The 19,527-nt window shown below is 32.9% G+C and overlaps 2 protein-coding genes across 5 annotated transcripts in view; one reads left to right on the top strand and one right to left on the bottom strand.

Moving 5' to 3' along the window:
* LOC126775027 (5-formyltetrahydrofolate cyclo-ligase) overlaps nucleotides 1–14,741 on the top strand; it is a 140,563-nt gene extending 125,822 nt beyond the window's left edge. Inside the window, exons 1-5 of one of the 2 annotated variants that reach the window (XM_050496745.1) lie at nucleotides 2,735–2,854; nucleotides 4,560–4,686; nucleotides 6,125–6,377; nucleotides 7,635–7,759; nucleotides 14,398–14,741. In XM_050496745.1, coding sequence (XP_050352702.1) covers nucleotides 2,823–2,854; nucleotides 4,560–4,686; nucleotides 6,125–6,377; nucleotides 7,635–7,759; nucleotides 14,398–14,493 — 633 coding nt within the window. In that variant the 5' untranslated portion in view covers nucleotides 2,735–2,822 and the 3' untranslated portion in view covers nucleotides 14,494–14,741. Of the gene's footprint in view, nucleotides 1–2,734; nucleotides 2,855–4,559; nucleotides 4,687–6,124; nucleotides 6,378–7,634; nucleotides 7,760–14,397 lie in introns of those variants that run through there. The other variant, XM_050496746.1, reaches the window with a different exon arrangement.
* Nucleotides 14,742–18,403: 3,662 nt separating this feature from the next.
* LOC126775016 (uncharacterized) overlaps nucleotides 18,404–19,527 on the bottom strand; it is a 68,627-nt gene continuing 67,503 nt past the window's right edge. For 2 of the 3 annotated variants that reach the window (XM_050496730.1, XM_050496732.1), the window contains exon 6: nucleotides 18,439–19,213. In XM_050496730.1, coding sequence (XP_050352687.1) covers nucleotides 19,016–19,213 — 198 coding nt within the window. In that variant the 3' untranslated portion in view covers nucleotides 18,439–19,015. The other variant, XM_050496731.1, reaches the window with a different exon arrangement.

The following is a 19,527-nucleotide window of genomic DNA, read 5'->3' as shown; positions in this document are numbered from 1 at the left end:
TAAGTAAGAAAAATCATTAATACAATCAATTAATGAACTTCACTAATTCAAAACAAAAATAATAATGAAAATGACATTGGTTTTTAATGAAAATATTTAATTAATAATTTTATTCAATTGTTACCGAACGTAAACAAATAATTATGCGGCATCACGTCTCAGTGGACAGGTGTCGACGGCTTTCAGATAAAAGCTGACGCGCACTGGAAGATTTAGGCATCAAAACTTTTAATTAAAAAAAAAAATTATGTCACTACAATGATTTTTATTTTGTCTTCTGTTATTTATCATGTCCTTTTTTTAAATTAACTTAGACTTATTTTATGTTATCGTTAGGCGGACGGGCAAATGAGCCGTTTGATGGAAAATGTGGTTACCATCGCCCATAGACATCGGCGATGTAAGAAATATTAACTATTCCTTGCATCGCTAATGCATCACTAACCATGGGAACTAAGATGGTATGTCCCTAGTGCCTATGGCTTTGCCTGTGTGGACATTGGCTCACTCACCCTTCGAACCGGAACCCAACGATACTAAGTATGGCCACAATTTTCTTAATTTTTTTATCATACTGACTTGATTTCTTAAAAATTGGTAGAAAACGCTTTATGATCTCATAAATAAAAATTAACTTTGATTAATTGTTTTAAAATAACTTGAAATAAAGTAACTCGAATCTTAATAAGAATATCATAAACAAATAAACCACCTTATCATCAGTCGTACATCATGGCTGGCAAGCATTACACGCTCAACTGCCCAGAATGTGCCACGAGAAGGTGACTGACCTGCAACCCTGGTGAAATAATGCGTAAATAAATATATAATAAATTGAATTTATTAAACATCAGTTTTACTAATACGTTCACGAAGTTTTGCTATTATAAATATTTAGAGGAAATCTTACCTGAGCCATAAACAATTTAATGAATCGAGAAAGTTCTTGAATCTTTGCACAGCCACCGCAAATTAAAAGGTTGTGTTAAAATAATAAACCTTTTTGTATAAGTATTCAATTGAAAACTTCGTTAATTAGCTTAACAATGTTATTAAGCCACAATTTTTAATGAGTTTTAATGATTTATAAAGATATTTCATTATTCACGGAACTAGGAAGTTATAATTGAAAATAAAAACTCCGAAAGGCTAAAATTTTATACAAAAGAATCCTTATATAATTTTTACGGTACAACTAATTAGTAGGAGGTTACGGATTTATATTTAATGTACATTTTTATAACTAATTTATTAATACGTAGTTAGTAAGTTAAAACAAAAAGCTGCATAGAGGACAATGCTCAATCATGTTCAATTAATACACAATTGAACTTCATATGATCGAGCAAGGAAAATAATGTAAATGCCGAATGAAAATTTAACTATCTGACTGTATATACGAATAAAAGTGCTAAACAACAATCAGCTGCGTGTATTGTTATGAAAAAATCGCCAACTAAGGCAAGAAGATCATCGGAGTAATGCGAGGATTTCAGGATGCAACTGACGGACCTCTCGTTAGGCAGTCTCGAAACTCACGAATCATTTTCGCAAATGTAAGTAATTTTTATACTCTTACACTCAAGGGTGGTTTTTGTACATTTGATATTTAAGTCTAAGGAAGATCACCGCCCCCTACTACCTGTGAAGCACGAAAATTTAATATAAATTATAGGTAAATAATTGTACATAACTAAATATTCGTGTAAAATTAAATAAAAAAAGCCGAGATGGCCCAGTGGTAAGAACGCGTGAATCTTAACCGATGATTGTGGGTTCAACCCGGGCAAGCACCACTGAATTTCATGTGCTTAATTTTTGATTATAATTCATCTCGTGCTTGACGGTGAAAACATCGCGAGGAAACCTGCATGTGTCTAATTTCACTGAAATTCTGCCACATGTGTATTCCACCAACCTGCATTGGAGCAGCGTGGTGGAATAAGCTCCAAAACCTTCTCCTCAAAAGGGAGAGGAGGCCTTAGCCCACCAGTGGGACATTTACAGACTGTTACTGTATTGGTAAACTCATCAACCGGTATAACGACTAGGCAATACAGTTTTTTTATGATTTACGGTTAATTAAGGGTAGGTAGGTGAATAATGAGTTTTAAAGCACTTGCGCGTTGTAACAATAAATGGTTATCGATTATGAAAGGCGCCTGGGCTGTTGCCCCTACAATAACTCCTAGGCACGTGCCTCCTTGGCCATAGGATAAATATGCCGCTGATTCGATCTGAAAATATTCCATTTTTTTTAAAGCCATTAACGTACAATATTATGTATTAAGTAACACTAAAAAAGTGAAAAATTAAACTAATATAAGGTCATTTAAAGGTAAAAAAAAATGAATATGTATAATTTTTAAGTGAATTACCTACTAGATCCATACTAGGATTAGTTTTATTTTATGTATATTATATAAATGCGTAAGCAACTCTGTATGTCTGTTTGGTGTGCTGTCACACCTAAGCCAATGTACTGATTTCGTTGAACTTTGCATATTAGCTAGTTTTCGCCCGAGTGTACCGTATAAAAAGTATTTTATACGGTACACTCGGGCGAAAACTAGTTATATATTTCTTAAAAAATATTAAACGTATAAGCGCCATCTATTGTAAATAGTCTTAAGCACCACATGGAGTTAATTTAGTAGTTCAGAATTTACTAATAAGTATCATCATAAAATACTAGATGGCGTTGTATGAACCTTACCTTAGGTGTTAACCTAAAGTATGTCAACATGAACTTGTCAAGCAAACGCGATAACAACATACGATATCTTTTGTAAACATAATTACTTATATTAGTTTGCTCTTTGATGTGGGTGAAGTATCTTGTGTCTTTTTGCAGGTAAGATTTTATTTAAGATCATTTATAGTACTATAAACATTGTAGCCATACATTATTGTAGTTTTATTCAATTAAATTTTATATACAATTATTAATATTGTTAGTTACTTATTTTGCGTTTGTTACGCCATCTATGAGAGGTGTTTTAAACTATTAGTCAGTGTTAAATCGATTATTGAACCGTTGTAATTGTTTATAATACATCTTTTTGTTTATGTATGTCATACGCAAATTAGTTAATTAAAATTAATTACGTCCTTAAAATTCATGTTTCTGTTTCTTGTTACTTAAATGTCCGTTAAAATAGACTTCCAAAGTTCAATGCACCTTGCTATATCCACTATAAGCCACTAATCTGACAGTGAAACAAAATAAGGTCTAGAAACACAAAGTAAGTCAAGTTATATATTAGGTATCGAATGTATGTTATAAAAACACGACTATTATTATTACACTATTATTATTACACTATTATTATTACACGATTATTATATAGTGAACTATATAATAGGTTACAGTCGTGTTTTTATGCTTGCAGATTTCACATTTATGTGAAAGATTAAAATTCGTTGTTGATTGAATAATGAATTTGCCTAAATTCAATTTTTATCTTCTAACAGAAGATATAAAATAGATATAATAAAACAACATTGATTAGAAGTCTCAGATCAAAGAATTGTCTGTGTTAGAAATTATCTGAATAAGAAAAAAACAAAACCTATTGCTTTTTTATTACAAAATGCTAATGTTTTAAAACGAACCATCTGTTTGTAAGTGGTCACTGTCACCCATAGAGATTTTTGTTGTAAGAAATATTGACCGTTCCTTATATCTCATGCGCCATCAACCTTGGGAACTAAGATGTTTGTAATTTTTTTACATACGTATGATTAATTTTAAAACAATTAATAGTTAGGTTAGGTTAGTTTAAAATTAAGAGAACACATTTGGGTCTCCTCTCTCGGATTCCTCAAGTAGGTTAATCGAAGAATTTTCACCATTATTGTCTCTCAGACGTTGGTAAAACTTTTGTCATTTAAAACCAAAATCTCTTCAGCTAGCTCTTTTCCCTTACCCCTATTGGACTATATAGAATATAATTCTTTCTATGTAACTGCTAAATAAACTGAAACATATGTATTCGCTTCATATTTCGACTACGTAAATATGATCATGAATCCCAGTATCGTAAAAAGTTGCATTTTACCACACTTTGCCATCCTCAGACACGAACTTACCTTAAAGAGCGGATCATCTTTTCTCGGTTCTGATACCCCTCTAAATTATACTCGCTAATAAACAATAAATTACTTACGCCTCCTGAGTTGCACTCAAATATAAAGCAATTCGTTTACAGTAAAAGCTATCAAATTATGGAATTCTCTGCCTCGTGAAGCTAAAAACATATTTTTAGAAGTCGTTTGAATAATTACTTTAATTACTATTTGTCAATTTAACTATTTCGCATTACAGGTGTGTGTAGGTATGTGTGTTTATTATATGTTATTTTATGTAATAACTTAATTTTATGCGTACACTACGATTTTTTGTCCTACCGAATATTCAATAATAGTTACCTGGAGGACTCACTTTAATTTAAGCGATAAGGCCGTTTTTGCACACTTTGGTTTACTTGATCTTCTTTTGTACTTTTTTATAGTGTGTGAAATCGACTTAATAAATAAAAAAAAACAATAATTTTCAGCACATCAATCAAAATGAGTCGATCACCGAACCCAGCGAAGGTGCTCATACGGGAACAAGTGGCGGCTCGTATCGCTGCTCTTACAAAAGACGAGATAAAAAGAGAGTCAGAAATAGTTTATAATAAGGTAAGATTACACAAAATATAATAAAGCTTCGCACACACCTTCGCTACTACATGAACAAATTTACAGCTACCTCTTTTTATTTTGTTTATGTAACATTATTTCTCAACTACCCTTAGCTTCTCTGATAGAAATTACTTTATAGCATTAAGGCCGCCTATTTGTGCTATTTATTTATGCTAGTAATGTAGGCTAAATTTCTAATGGCTTTATCACAGGGATAATTTCTTTGCAACGGATAACAAAAAAATATTTATAAACATATGTTGACGTAATTATTTTGTTTCGCTTTTGTCATACTAAATATTAAAAATATATTTAGCAGAAAGTATTGAAAAGAGATTTACACAAACCTCGAATTGGTCTTTTTAAAATTAGAACAACAAATCATATAATTTGATGTAAATAACTGATTCAATTACTCTTAAAATCACAAAATTAAACATTTAACAAATCACAAGTCGCGCCAATAATTAATTAATTACTTCAACTTTCTGTCCACTTACAAAATGGCGGCGGCTTGAAATTAGCGCGCTTCTTTTTTTTTAACAAATCGAAAGTTTGCGTGCTTCAATGTTTGTTACACAATTGTATTCGAACGTAGGATTGGATTGACAGAAATGTTGAAAAAATGAAGTGAAAAAAATAATAATTTAAAATCATATAAAAATATTATATAAATCATACATAAATATTTTTAACGGTCGCTAAGTAAACTGACATAGACTCACACGTTGCCACCTCAAGGTGGACTGTCAATACCTATTCATATCTTTATATATATATATATATATATATATATCTCATGAAAGATATCGGAATGAGATCATAGACAATTTTAGTACTTTTAATAGTTTTGACATATTAAAAAACTAACACATTTATAAATTATACACCTAAACTTACCTCATGAAACATTCGCGTCTATTAGTGATAACCGTTTGAAAAACCATTCGGTTTTAGCAGCCAGTTTTTAGTATATATTTTTAGTATCAGACAAAAAGACAGACAGCTAGACGCGGCGGAAGGACTTTGTTTTATAATAACCGGTGATTTCGGGTGATGTGTATCTAATAATATATAATAATATTTAAAATAATCCAACACAAAATGTATAAGTATGCTTAAATTCTCAATCTGATTTGTTATTTAATAAATAAATACTGGTATATCTCGTACTATAGGTTATCAATGCCTTCAGATATCAGGATGTTATTATACAAACAATTTCAAACGCATAAAGTGTAATAATAATTAAATACATATTTCAATATTGATAGTTATTCAAAAATAATATTAAAATAACCTTTTTTCCTGTCCTGTCCTCTCTTGAAAATGGTCGCTTGGCCGAAATATTTTATTTTTTAATTACAAATTATTTCGCCCGACTTTTTTCTTACAATGTAACAAATATAATTGCTCCATTCTGATATTTTTCCAGATTATAAACCATCCATACTACAAATCAGCGAGCAGGATAGCAATATTTATGAGCACAGATCAAGAAATCAACACGATGCCAATTATCGCTCACATCAAGGCCCGAGGTGCTTCTGTCTTCGTGCCGCAGTATGCGGGTGGTAAAATGAAGATGCTGAGGCTGGAAGCTGGGGATGAAGACAGCATGCCATTGACAAGACACGGAATAGCTCAGCATTCGAAAGACATTCAACGAGAGGACGCTTCGGAAAAAGGTTTCTTTATAAATATTAGATTTCGGTAAAATAATTCTTAATTATACGTTTTTTGATCATAGTTATTAAGTTATTTTTTTTAAACTTCAATAAATTACGATTATCTTACTAGAAACCTTAGTAGAAATCTTATAAAAATTACAAATTCCACATTATTCTATAGAGAATAGACAATTATATTCAATCGAATGCCAATAATATTATTAATAATAATATCCTAGGACATTTTTCACACACGGCCATCTGATCCCAAATTAGGCTTGTACAGAGCTTGTACTATGGAAACCAGAAACTGATATACTACATATACTATTTTTTCTTTTGTAAATACATACTTATATAGATAATTACACCCAGACTCAGGACAAACAGAAATGTTCATGCACACAAATATCTGTCCTGGGTGGGAATCGAACCCACAATCTTCGGCGTGAAAGGCAAGCATCCACCAACCACGCCAACCGGCTCGTCAAGTATACTATATACTATTAAATTAAATTATGACCAAGCTTAACTTTGTGGACTTAGATATAAATAATACTGGAAATAAATAAATAAAAAGTCAGTAAAAACAAGCTACATATGCCTGCACGAAACTTCACTTCTGTAATCACGCACCTATAAATATAGTCTGACGTAGCATATAATACATACGCTACGTCAGAGACCATAATAACTAACTATATTTATAATTTTTAAATAATATTATATAATGTATATAAAAAAATAGTCTGGTTCGTGTCATCCGTGAAGTAAACCAAAATTACTTTCGACAAAAGAGCAATGGACGTAAGTCGAATCTCTCAGGCGAGAGTCTGAACGAGATGACGAGGAGACGAAGAGACGAGAACAGCAGAATATGACGCTATCTTAGTGTCAGGCACTTAAAAGGAAGGTTAAAAAACTAATAAGGCGTGACACAAGACGAGCGAATACCCGGAATATCGAAGATGCCATCGAGCGTAGAATTAGCTCGCTGAAGTGGAAGTGGGCTAGTCATGTCTCCAGGCGCATTGATAGCCGATATAGCCGACACGTGTTAGAGTGGAGACCACGCTTAGGCAAATGTAGTGTAGGACGCCCTGTGACAAGATGGACCGACGATTTAAAAAATATGGCAGGTACGGGATGGATGCGGACTGCCCAAGATCGGGATGGTTGGCAAGCTATGGCTTTCGTCCACCAGTGGACAGCAAAAGGCTGAAAAAAAATATGTTTAGAAATCTTCATAAGTAATACAATGTTTCTGTTCCACAGGATTAGATTTGATAATTGCTCCAGGAGTGGCGTTTACGAAGGAAGGTGGTCGAGTGGGCCACGGCGGTGGATATTATGACAAGTTCCTGGCAAACTTAAGGCCAAACCCTGATACTTCTCCTAAGGTTAGTTATAGTCATAGTAAGATTGAACTGTTATCTTTGAGACCATATCCATCATTTTCAAACGTACTATTAATAAAATTGGACCTAACGCCGAGATTGGCCTAGTGGTTAGAACGCGTGAATCTTAACCGATGATCCTGGGTACAAGCCCGGGCAATCACCACTGAAATTTCATGTGCTTAATTTGTGTTTATAATCCATCTCGTGCTTGACGGTGAAGGAAAACATCGTGAAGAAACCTGTTGGTGTTTAATTTCATTGAAATTATGCCACATGTGAATTCTACCAATCCGCACTGAAGCAGCGTGGTGGAATAAGCTCCAAACCTTCTCCTCAAAAGGGAGCGGAGGCCTTAGCCCAGCAGTGGGACATTAACAGGCTGTTACTGTAACATGATGTTCTGTTTCTTTCCATTTATTAATCGGGATTGAATTCAAATATAAACAAATTCAAATTAACTTCATTTACATCTGTTCATCATATTGCGTACGTTAAGAATAATTTCCAAAAACTAATTGCCGATTATATACCGATAATTATCGATTTCTTTGTCACAGTGCCACCAGCTCTTTATACCCGGGTGGACTTAAACTTGTGTTACTTAGAGTATTCTCGAATCTCTGAAGATATACTTCACATTGTTGTCATAGCATTATTGAGTATTGATTGATTGTTGTTTAAATACAATTATTGTAAAGCAGCGATCCGTTAATTTGAGCGTTTTTTTTTTTTTTTTTTTTTTTATTCTAAAAAAAAAGGGCTTTTTCGCATAAGCGAACATGCCGCCCTGGTTGAGAATTCTTAGGAGGGTACAAAATATAATATATTAAACTTAAAAATACCTTAATTAATCACAGATCTAAGACTTAATTTGGACAACATTTTTGCGAGATTTGACGTCGGATCTGACAGAATGACATTGCATTGTCCAACAGACTTTATATCCAAATTAAGTCTAGTTCTAAGAGATTCGTTCTGAGCACATTCCATCAATACGTGCAAAAGATCATCAGGTACATTACAAGTTGAGCAGTTTGGAGAAGTTGATTTCCGCATCAGAAATGCAAACTTATTGCATGGGATGTGCCCAGACCGAAGCCGCAGAATTAATTTCGTTTCATTAAAATTCATGTTACTATTCTCAATCCAAGGATATCTGCATGGATGAGGCTGGATCGTACGGTACCATATACCTTTCTCCTTAGCTCTTTCGTCAAAGTACTCTTTCCATAAATCATAGCAATGCACTTTTAGATTTGGCAAGTAACTTTCAAATGAAGGTGTAAAGAGGACTTCAACACCGTCAGATATAGCTTCTTTGGCTAGTACATCTACTTGTTCATTCCCTTCTATGCCTACGTGAGATGGTATCCATTGAAAGAAAATTACTTTGTCATCTGATTGTAACTTAGATAGAAGCTTTAGAATCGCGTAAGCTACAGGTAACCCTCGACAGATCGAGGTACACCGAGCTAGGTGTTGAAGCGCGCTTTTGGAGTCTGACAAGATAACTACTTTACTGTAGCTTGTACACTCAATATAGCCTAAAGCCTCTAAAATAGCTACAAGCTCAGCTTCCATTATAGATACCTCTATTTTAATTTGGAATTTAGAATAAATGTTCAAATTGAAATCCAAAAATGCAGCTCCTATTCCATATTTGTCTTTCGAACCATCTGTAAATATTTTTTGACAGTTGGAGTAATTCGAATTTATGTATTTTATACAAGTATTTCGCAAACTAATTTGATGATACTCTCGCTTAGAACCGGTAAATCCTTCGATATTTGTTTTTAGAATGCTTGACATATCAATACTAGTTACCCATTGATCTAATGAAAACATGCCTAAACTTGAGAAAGAGTTGCATGGTTGAGATTTGTACATCTCGGAAATTTGTGCAAGTAAAGGTTTTTTCTTGTTAGTCCAGAATCTGTTATGTGTCAGATCTGTTAATTGATTAATTAGTGAAAAAGAAGTATTATTATAGAGTGATCTGTTTTTAAGCCAAAATTTTCCTGCCAAATACAATCTTCTTAAATACAAAGGAGGTAAACAAAGTTCACTCTCCATCACATGTATGGGAGTGGTCCTTATAAACCCTCCAATGTTTCGCATTGCTTGATTTTGAATTTTGTCCAATTTCGATAAATTGGTTTTACAACAGTTGTCATACAAAAATGAACCATAATCTAATCTGCTTCTAAGTAACGTTATATACAGCTTACGAATATGTTTTGGATGGACTCCCCAACCTGATCCTGTTAACACCTTAAATATATTTAAAAACTTAGACACCCTAGACACAATCTCTTTAATATGTTTAGTCCATCTAAGACCGCGATCCAGCCACATCCCCAGGTACTTAACATTATCCACGACTTCCAAAACTACATCATTTAGAGTAATAGTAATATTGTGCAATTTGTGCCCTCTTGAAAAAATACATATTTTGCTTTTTGTTGATGAAATTTCTAAATTAATATCATGGAATTTTTTGGCTATACAATCAAAAGCAGTTTGTAATCGGCTTTGAATGTCAACTAAATTATCAGAAGAAGTAAATATTACAAAGTCATCGGCATATTGCGAAAAACTAATATAATCCATCGAATTAATAGTATCACATATATCAATTGTTGCAACATTAAATAGTAATGGAGATATAGGATCTCCCTGTGCAAGGCCTACTCCCGTACATCTTACAATTTTAAAGTCTTGGCCTTCAATAATCAGACATCGTTTATGTAAAAAATCCCACAAATAATTACAAAGCATACTGCCTACACCTAATTGATCTAATTTACAAATAAGATATGTAACATCAACATTGTTATAAGCATTTTCTACGTCTATAAAACACCCCACTGTCATTAGATTTTTACTAAATCCAATTTGTACACTAGATACGAAGTCTGTTAGATTATCTAAGCAAGAGCGGGTTTTTCTAAACCCTTTTGTTTGTTCGGAAAATATATGATTTTTTTCAAGATACCATTCGATTCTATTCTTTAAGATAGCATGAAAAATTTTTCATATACATGACATCAGGGATATTGGCCTAAGATGAAGATGATACTTGGGTACAGTCCCGGCCAGGCTTAGGAATGAGAAGTATGCGAATGTATCGCCATTGATTAGGAACTATATTACTATTGAGGAACATATTATAAATTTTTAGTAACGTAGTCTTTCCTATAGTAGGTAAATTAAAAATCATTGAATATGAGACATCGTCTAAACCTGGTGCCGTGTCCTTAGATTTTAAACATTTTTCTAATTCATGTGTCGAAATGATGGATTCTAATTTTAAGTTTCGAGATGTACAGCGAGGGTGGCATGGAGTAACAAAATCGGGTGTGAGGTTATTTAACATCGTTTCGGCTACAGTTTTGCCCACCATTCGCTTAGCAAATTTGTGTCCTTTTATCCATCTCATTCGCATCCACATTTGATTAACAGAAGTTTCCTCATTTATTGAAGAGCAAAAGTCCCACCATTCCTTATTCTTTGCTTTTCTAATGAGCCTTTGAACGTCAGATATTTTGGCTTTCAGTTCTTCTAATTTAATAGGTGTTGGGTTTTTCCGAAACTCTGATAATGCCAGTCTCCTTTCCGCTACGGCTTTAGAAAGTTCCGGTTTCCAGTAGGTTTTTGTGACAAATTTAGGACTAGGGTTGACACATACCTTAGTATATGGAATGCATAAATTTGCTGCTTTATTAATTATGTTAACAAAAACATCGTAAGCTTTTTGGGGTTCAACTGGCAAACTTATTTGTACTAGGTCATTTTCTATCGATTTCCTATATTTTTCCCAATCTGCTAATTTGTAATTCCGTTTTTTGTTAAATATAGGGTTATAGTTAGAAGATGTTGATAATTTTATGATGAGGTGGTCGCTGCCTAGACATTCATTGGTAACATTCCAGGAGAACCCCAATGCAATATCCGACGAAACTATAGAGATGTCAGGACTCGACTTTTGTAATACACCATTTGCAAGTATGTTTACCATCATTAAGCGTAACAAAATCATGGTCCATTAGTGCGTCAAATATTTGCATTCCTCTGACGTCAGTTTTATTGGACCAGTTTGGGTGGTGTCCATTGAAGTCACCGAGTATTATAGTCCTTCTATGAGAAATTGAGAATATAAAATCCCAATCTGCGTTTGTTGTACAAGCACTCGGGGGGCAGTACACTGAAATTATGTTTTCTAATCTTTCACAGTTCAATACCCTAACAGAAATAATCTCAATGGCTGTATTTCCACTTTGAATTGACAGAGGCTCTGTTTTAAAGGATCTATGAGCCACTATAGCGACACCCCCATAAGAGTCATCCCGGTCCAACCTGTAAATATTATAGTTTGTAAGTTTGAATGTATTTACTGAACTAAGCCACGTTTCACACAATGAAGCAAAATGTATTTTTTCCTGACACAGTAATTGTTCCAACTCAAGTATTTTTGGTTTTAAGCTTTGTGCATTCCATTGCAATATATTAATATTAATACTGTTCATAATTAAATATTAATCCTTGAAAAAAAGGCAAACTTGAGATGTTTTGTAATATCCAAGAGATAATCCACTCGACACATAATTTTGCTAACTTTTCTATTTTATCATTTATTGAGATATTGCTGTTACAAAAAATATTAATAAATTCTTTAACTAGACAAGTAAACGGTATATCTCTTGATAGTCTCTTTCCCTTTTGCCTACTCTTTTCCCTTTTCGAATAATAAGACACACTTTCCTCGGAGTCTGTAACCATCATATTTTCTTCATCGCTGTTTGCTTCCAGTTCTTGTTTTTTTTCCTTTTCTTTGTTCTTCTTTTTAGCGTCACTTGTGTTTCTATTCTTTACTTTATTAGTAATTTCTGTCTTCCTCGCACGAGTTGATGCAACTTGTGCAACAACGTCAGGGCTTCTGTGGTAGATTTCGCCGGGGATTGATGATTTGTAGGTGCCGGCGTTGGGGCACGAGGATCAGGATTACTTTGGTTCGCTGGGAGCGTAGCCTCCTTTGCATTAAGTTGCGGCGGAACATACATTGTAATAGCTTTTCGGTATGAGACATTAAACTCGGCCATTATTTCCCGTATCTTTTTTTCCCTACGATATTCCGGGCAGCTACGATCTAACGCCATGTGGTCTTTAGAGCAGTTAATGCACTTATACACTGTCGTTGGGCAGTTATCATGTTTCCCACCACACTTTGGACAAAATACTGTTTTCGTAGGACACATCTTAATAGTATGCCCGAACCGCCAGCATCTAGAGCATTGCGTCACTGGAAACATATAGGGCTCAACTTTCACTTGCATGCTATAAATGTGTATGTAGGCAGGCAAAGACGGCCCTTTAAATCCAAGCCTGACTGCTTCACTGTCTGTCCAACCTCCCTCTACTTCAGCCCGACGCTTAAGTCTTTTCAAACTAGCTACCTCATATACGCTAGTGATCGCATCTAGCAATTCTTCTTCAGACAAATTCAGCTCGATATGTTTGATAACGCCATAGGAAAGAGCAACTTCCATCGGTCGTTGAAATCTCCATCCCAACCCGAGAAGGTATTCGCAGGAAGTTAATTTCTCCATACTGCACACGTTAGTTACCTCCACGATTATTTTATATGGGTTTATATATTTAACGCGGCTTATGTCGGTAATTCCCTGATCCCTGAATATTTTGGCTAAAGCAAATTGTTTGGGTAAAATATTTGTTGAGGAAATGCAAATATCTATAATACCTCTCACTTCCCTTCGCCTTGCTTTTCTATTTCTGATTTCAACCCATTCCTCATCCCCTTCATCTTCCCTGCTTCTTTTAGCTAGTCTTTTTTCGCCGTATTCAATAATTGGTGAGGGTACTATTATTTCTTCCTCGCATACTTCTCCCACTTCACTCAAGATTGGATCCACACTCATTGCGATAAGGTCTAAATATCACTAACCGGTCCAGTCCACTAGAACCGGCCGTTAGCAAACAATTCCGAGAACTGATAAGCGATACTCACAATATAATAAAAACAATGAAACACGTCCAAGCAATATAACAATTACTCGCACACTCAATTTGAGCGTTGATTGGCAAAATTTGTTCTGCAAAACGCCCTCTCGGTGAGTACCCATTCACAGTTTTACCGCCAAACTGTGATGCGACTTTGTATTACTGGGTTCTGGTTTGAAGGGCTAATAAAGGAAAAGTAAAGTAACAGCCTGTTAATGTCCCACTGCTGGGTTAAGGCCTCCTCTCCCTGTTGAGGTTTGGAGCTTATTTCACCATGCTGCTCCAATACGGGTTGGTAGAATACACATGTGGCATAATTTCAATGAATTAAGATACATGCAGGTTTCCCCTCGATGTTTTCCTTCACCGTTAAGCACGAGATGAATTATAAACACAAGTTAAGCATGGAAATTCAGTGGTGCTTGAAGGGCTAATGGGCCAATGTATTAACAGGTAAAAGGGCAAACAAAACGAGATAAAGATTAGTTAATATGACAACAGATAAAAATAGTTCTATTTATAATGTATTTATGAGCTCATCTGTTTACATGATTACCTAAATGTTCTGAGATATATCCTATCATTATGTATGTTGTATATATAATATTTCTATTTTCTAGGTAATAGCGATTGCGTTCAAATGTCAGGTGTTTGATGAAGTTCCTATGAACGAAATGGACCAAAGAATCGATGGGGTTATATTTGCTGATGATTAAATTGACGACACACAATACGACTCACGACATTATTATTTTATTCAATTTATATTATTTTTATATTTTAAATAATGACATAGTTTATTAATATTAATGGATTTTTTCAATTTTGTATAATTAGTGTGAATATTATTATGTAAACTCGAAAACATTTAAAATGCATTTGAATTAAATATAATACCTATCTTAAATGATTATGAAACTATACATAATATTGTATGTTTTAAATGTCATAAAATTCCTCTGAAAAATAATGTGTTTTATTACAAAATGTCTTACTTTGTTTATATTTTTTAATAACACAAAACACTACATGGCTAAATCATTGAATCGATTTTGATCACTACAGAGCAAGCTTGAACCCCAAAAGCGATTCCTTTTTTTAATTGTCCATTTTTAAATTTGTAAATGTAATTATTATTGTGTTGTCGATGGCTATTGAAAAAAGTTACAAAATACGATTATAAGGGGTAGTAATAGAGGTTAAAATATAGTAGCCCCCCCCCCATACGGTGCTACCGAACGTTGCTAAGACAGAAATATAAATACTAATATTTAGTATTTTCGGTACCGATAACAAGCAGAGATATAGTAATAATACAACGTAGTTTTGCAAATTCCGGTCACAATTGTACGAGTTGTGTTTGTGATGAGAGTAATTATATTAGATGAGTTATATGCTAAGCTCACCCCAGTCCTGAATTATTAGACCTTCCCAATCGATCAACTACTAACATTTATATCTATATCTGCAGCCGCCGCACGTTCTAAGTTTCTTCAAGATGGCGCGAAACCATTGTCGTCGTTGATTGGTCAAACAATATCCTAATAGTAATAAGGGAGGAACACAAATATATATGTTTTGCTATAAGTTGGAAAGAGTTAAATCCTTAAGAGTGTTGTAATTAGTGTTGCAAGTATTATTAAATTAAACAGACAATAAGGTGTTTATTTTAATTAAGTGAACTCGATTAATTGCGAAACGATTCATTCAATAAATTTATTTATTTAATTTATTATCTTCTACTTAATATTAAAATCGATGAAAACAGAAAACCAAAATTAAAAAGAATAAAAACTAAGAAGTTTTACGTCGAATTATTTTAACATTATTCAATTACCCATATGATTTATAGTCACACACACACAAACACACACACACGTCACACGTCTGTCTGTTTTGGGGAAAATGAAACACAATTTAATATAATATTTTTTTTTCTACATAAAATAGAGCACTTTGTGCAAATTCTACATCACTTATGGTATCTACAGCCATTAAATTTAAACTAAATCTTTAAAAAAAAACGCAAAATATTTAATATTTTTAACAACTGACTAAATATCGGTTACATTTTTAATGGTAAATATTCATACAACTTATTAAATAAAATTATATATATATATCTACTTACGTCACAAATCAAGAATTTGCGTTTAATGTGCTTAATTACGCTTATAACCAATAATTTAATGGCAGGTAATAGTCAGTATAATATATCCTATTAATGTGCGTCTAATTGGATGTCACGGTTCGATTTTAGTTACTCAACAACGCTACATTGAATCAAGAAAATGGATAAATTTTATTCAATAGATTTTTGTTTCTTTAATTTTTTTTATAGAATAATAATAATATCCTGGGACATTTTTCTGACCCGGCCATCTGATCCCAAATTAAGCTTTTACAAAGCTTGTGCTATGGAAACCAGACAACTGATATACTACATATACTACTTTTCTTTTATTAATACATACTTATATAGATAATTACACCCAGACTCATTACAAACAGACATGTTCATGCACACAAATGTCTGTCCTCGAAATCGAACCCACAACCTTCGGCGTGAAAGGCAAGTATCTACCAACCATGCACTTCAATTTTATTTTTATTTAAATCGCTTTTAATTCAGCAGTTGATCAAGTCGTCTTGTGGCAACGTAGTTTATGACGTCATCTATTCGATTCTCTTGTTTGTCGTTCGGTTAATATGTATATCTGACAAAAACATTAAAACTGATGACTGATAATAAACTGATAAACTAAAATTATGTACATAATATATAGTATATTCTATTAATATCAGTATTAAATAACAAAACACATGAATATAATTATATGTGACTCCGAAGTATATATTGAGAGTTCTTAACATTAAAATATACATAATAAATGTTATATCAATTTGTTAGTGTATGGTTTAATATTTAAACAATAAACTTGTAAATATATTATAAATATTATGTGAAAAATGGAATCCAGAGATAAATGTCTCCTTTGTCACAATCAAAGTATAGGAGACTTTTGCTCGCTTTTCTCGGGTCAGGGTATTTGTTTTCCGAACCGGCGGTAGTTTCGAATTTGACAATCAATAAATAAGTGATTCGATTTGATTTATATATGTATATATTTCATGTACTAAAAGTTGAAATTTGGTTATGAAGTCAGCAACAATGAGAAAACTTCAACTTTTTTATGAAATAAAATATGATTGCAAAGTATACGCATTTGTCTACGTGTCACTATAAAAAACTAAAAATAATAAGTAAATTGCTACTTAAATACATTTAATTGAAATATTTCTCAGATAAGAACTAAGGTGGTTTCAAAATTTATACCAATAAAATAAACATAAAGCAACTAGGTACGTGTTATATTTATTGTGCTATTTGATGTACCATTTTTCGGCACAGAACTCGACAGCGTGATTTGAACACTACGACACAACAACGATGTTACTCGTTATAAGGACGGAACATTATTTGTAAAGTTGCAACACCACTATTGCGAACATGCGCTCAACAACAATTACGTTATCACGGTAGTAGTAAAAATCATTCCCTATTTCATTGGGCCAATCGTCAATCGCAGTTGTTTTAGTTTCAATATAAAAGTTATATAAAACTTATAATTTATAAAATTAAAAAATTACGTATTCCTAAAAGAGATATATGCATTTCTTATAGTATCTCTAAAGTATCTTATATCACACAAAAAGAAACTTAATCTATAAATGGCTATATAAATTGAAATACATATTATATTTGAAATTAATATACTAATATTTGTATCATAATTTAATTTAATAGTAAAACAAAAACCTTTTTTTTGTAATTTGCCTTAGATATCATTACATATTATATAAGTATATAATAATTATTCATTCATTAGTTAAAACAGACGAGGACAATTAATTATATATACAGTAAGAAAAAGATACGAAATCTTATTATTTAATTATTCTACAATAAATGGCATAATCAATTGAACATTTTAGGAGTTAAGAGCGAGGATCGTTCCTTAAAATAATTTAAAAAAAAAACACATATTCCAATCAAATGTACGAATTAATTAACCTCATATCACATAAATATCAATTAAACACTAAAATATAGATATTTAAAATCCTAACTACTTATACTCTTATTTTATAGTATATACAAAATATATATGAAACCTTTTTGAATCAAAAACTTGACACCTATTTGTTTCAGAATTAAAAAAAAAAATAACCAATTGGTATTTAAATTATACCAATTAAAATAATTGTATAATTAATATAAAGATATATTCTTTAAGAACATACTCGAAACATGACGTAGATATCATCGTGAAATGACAAAAAGTGATATGCAAAATTGACAACAATAAATGTCATTAAAACGATACACGCAACGAAATAGCGTAGCATTCTACTGTGATATTTGTATATGGTTTAAAATTAATTTTTCAATAACTTTTCTAATTTTTTTTAAATTTCATTAGTAAAAATAAGTTACCACTAATTGCGTTGCTGTGCCAATGTAACCAATGTAATGGCGTGGGGGCGCGTACCTCGAATTCCAGGAGTAGCGATCCTTTTTAATTCAAAACTATTTGGGAACTTCTCTCATAGATTAAAAAAAAACCGCAAGGAAAAAGTTTCAATACCTGCAAACGCGATTTAAACTATATTAGTTTTACGCGGACAACAAGTTATATGAATTAATATATCTTCTAAAAGGCAAAGGGGATAGGGGGACAATGCCATTTTATTGCCTTGGGGCCCGAAAAGGCTATTTACGCAACTAGTCACCAACGCAGTTGTCTCAACCCTACCTCATTTTGCAAAAACAAAAGTTGGCGGCTAAATAAATATTGGTGCAAATAATATTGAACACTGAGCATTGTAACTTTGAAATTAGTTGATTCGTTGATCGTTGATTGATCAATAGTTATCACGCTACCCTCAAGACTAAGGTTTAACCGGGGAACTCGCTACCACAATATTATTGATTCTATCAGCTGAAACTAGTTGATGAAGAAATGTTATTACATGACGTAGGTTTTATATTTCCCAACAAACCTAAGTAAGATATTTAATTTTGAACAAATGTGATTGTATCAATCAGTTAAGTCAAATTACAATTTTTATCGTGACCGTGAACATGTAGCCAGGATTTAGAAATTAAAAAAAATATGTCAAAATTATTCTTCCACGTTACCACGTTAGTGTTACTAGAAGAATAAAAAGCGAATGTCAACGAAGCACTGCTCCGAAAACACGTTGTCCTCTAGATAAAAGCAATTCGACTGCTCCCACAGCGGCAAGAAGCAACAAAAGCGCTAGAACCGCTAGAATCGCTCGGCATCTTCTTCTTCTGCGTTCTCCACGTGCTAATCTTCTAGTTAATTCTTCACCACGAGCGCCGTCCAGAGTAAATAAAGCGCTTGTCGCCTGAAACAGATAAAGATGCAATTTTATTTCTGTCTTCACTATGGGGGTTCTGGCCATGTTGAATAGAGCATGTATATAATTACGCTTTTTTTAAAGAATGTACATATTGTGCAGGGGTAATACAGTACACTAATAACGCCTCCTCAAATATCAATGTCATGTAATAGAAGATTTTTTCTGTAAAGCGTATTATAATCCAGTATGGATATACGGCGGTAACCGATTTTTAGCATTTTCAAACCGATAAACTTCTTGATGCTGAGTAAACACGGTTCAGAATAATATGTTTGTCGAAGGAAGGATATAGAAATTTA

Source organism: Nymphalis io, chromosome 17, assembly GCF_905147045.1.
Source record: "Nymphalis io chromosome 17, ilAglIoxx1.1, whole genome shotgun sequence".
Classification (NCBI taxonomy): Eukaryota; Metazoa; Arthropoda; class Insecta; order Lepidoptera; family Nymphalidae; genus Nymphalis; species Nymphalis io.
This window is presented reverse-complemented; position numbering and strand designations above follow the sequence as displayed.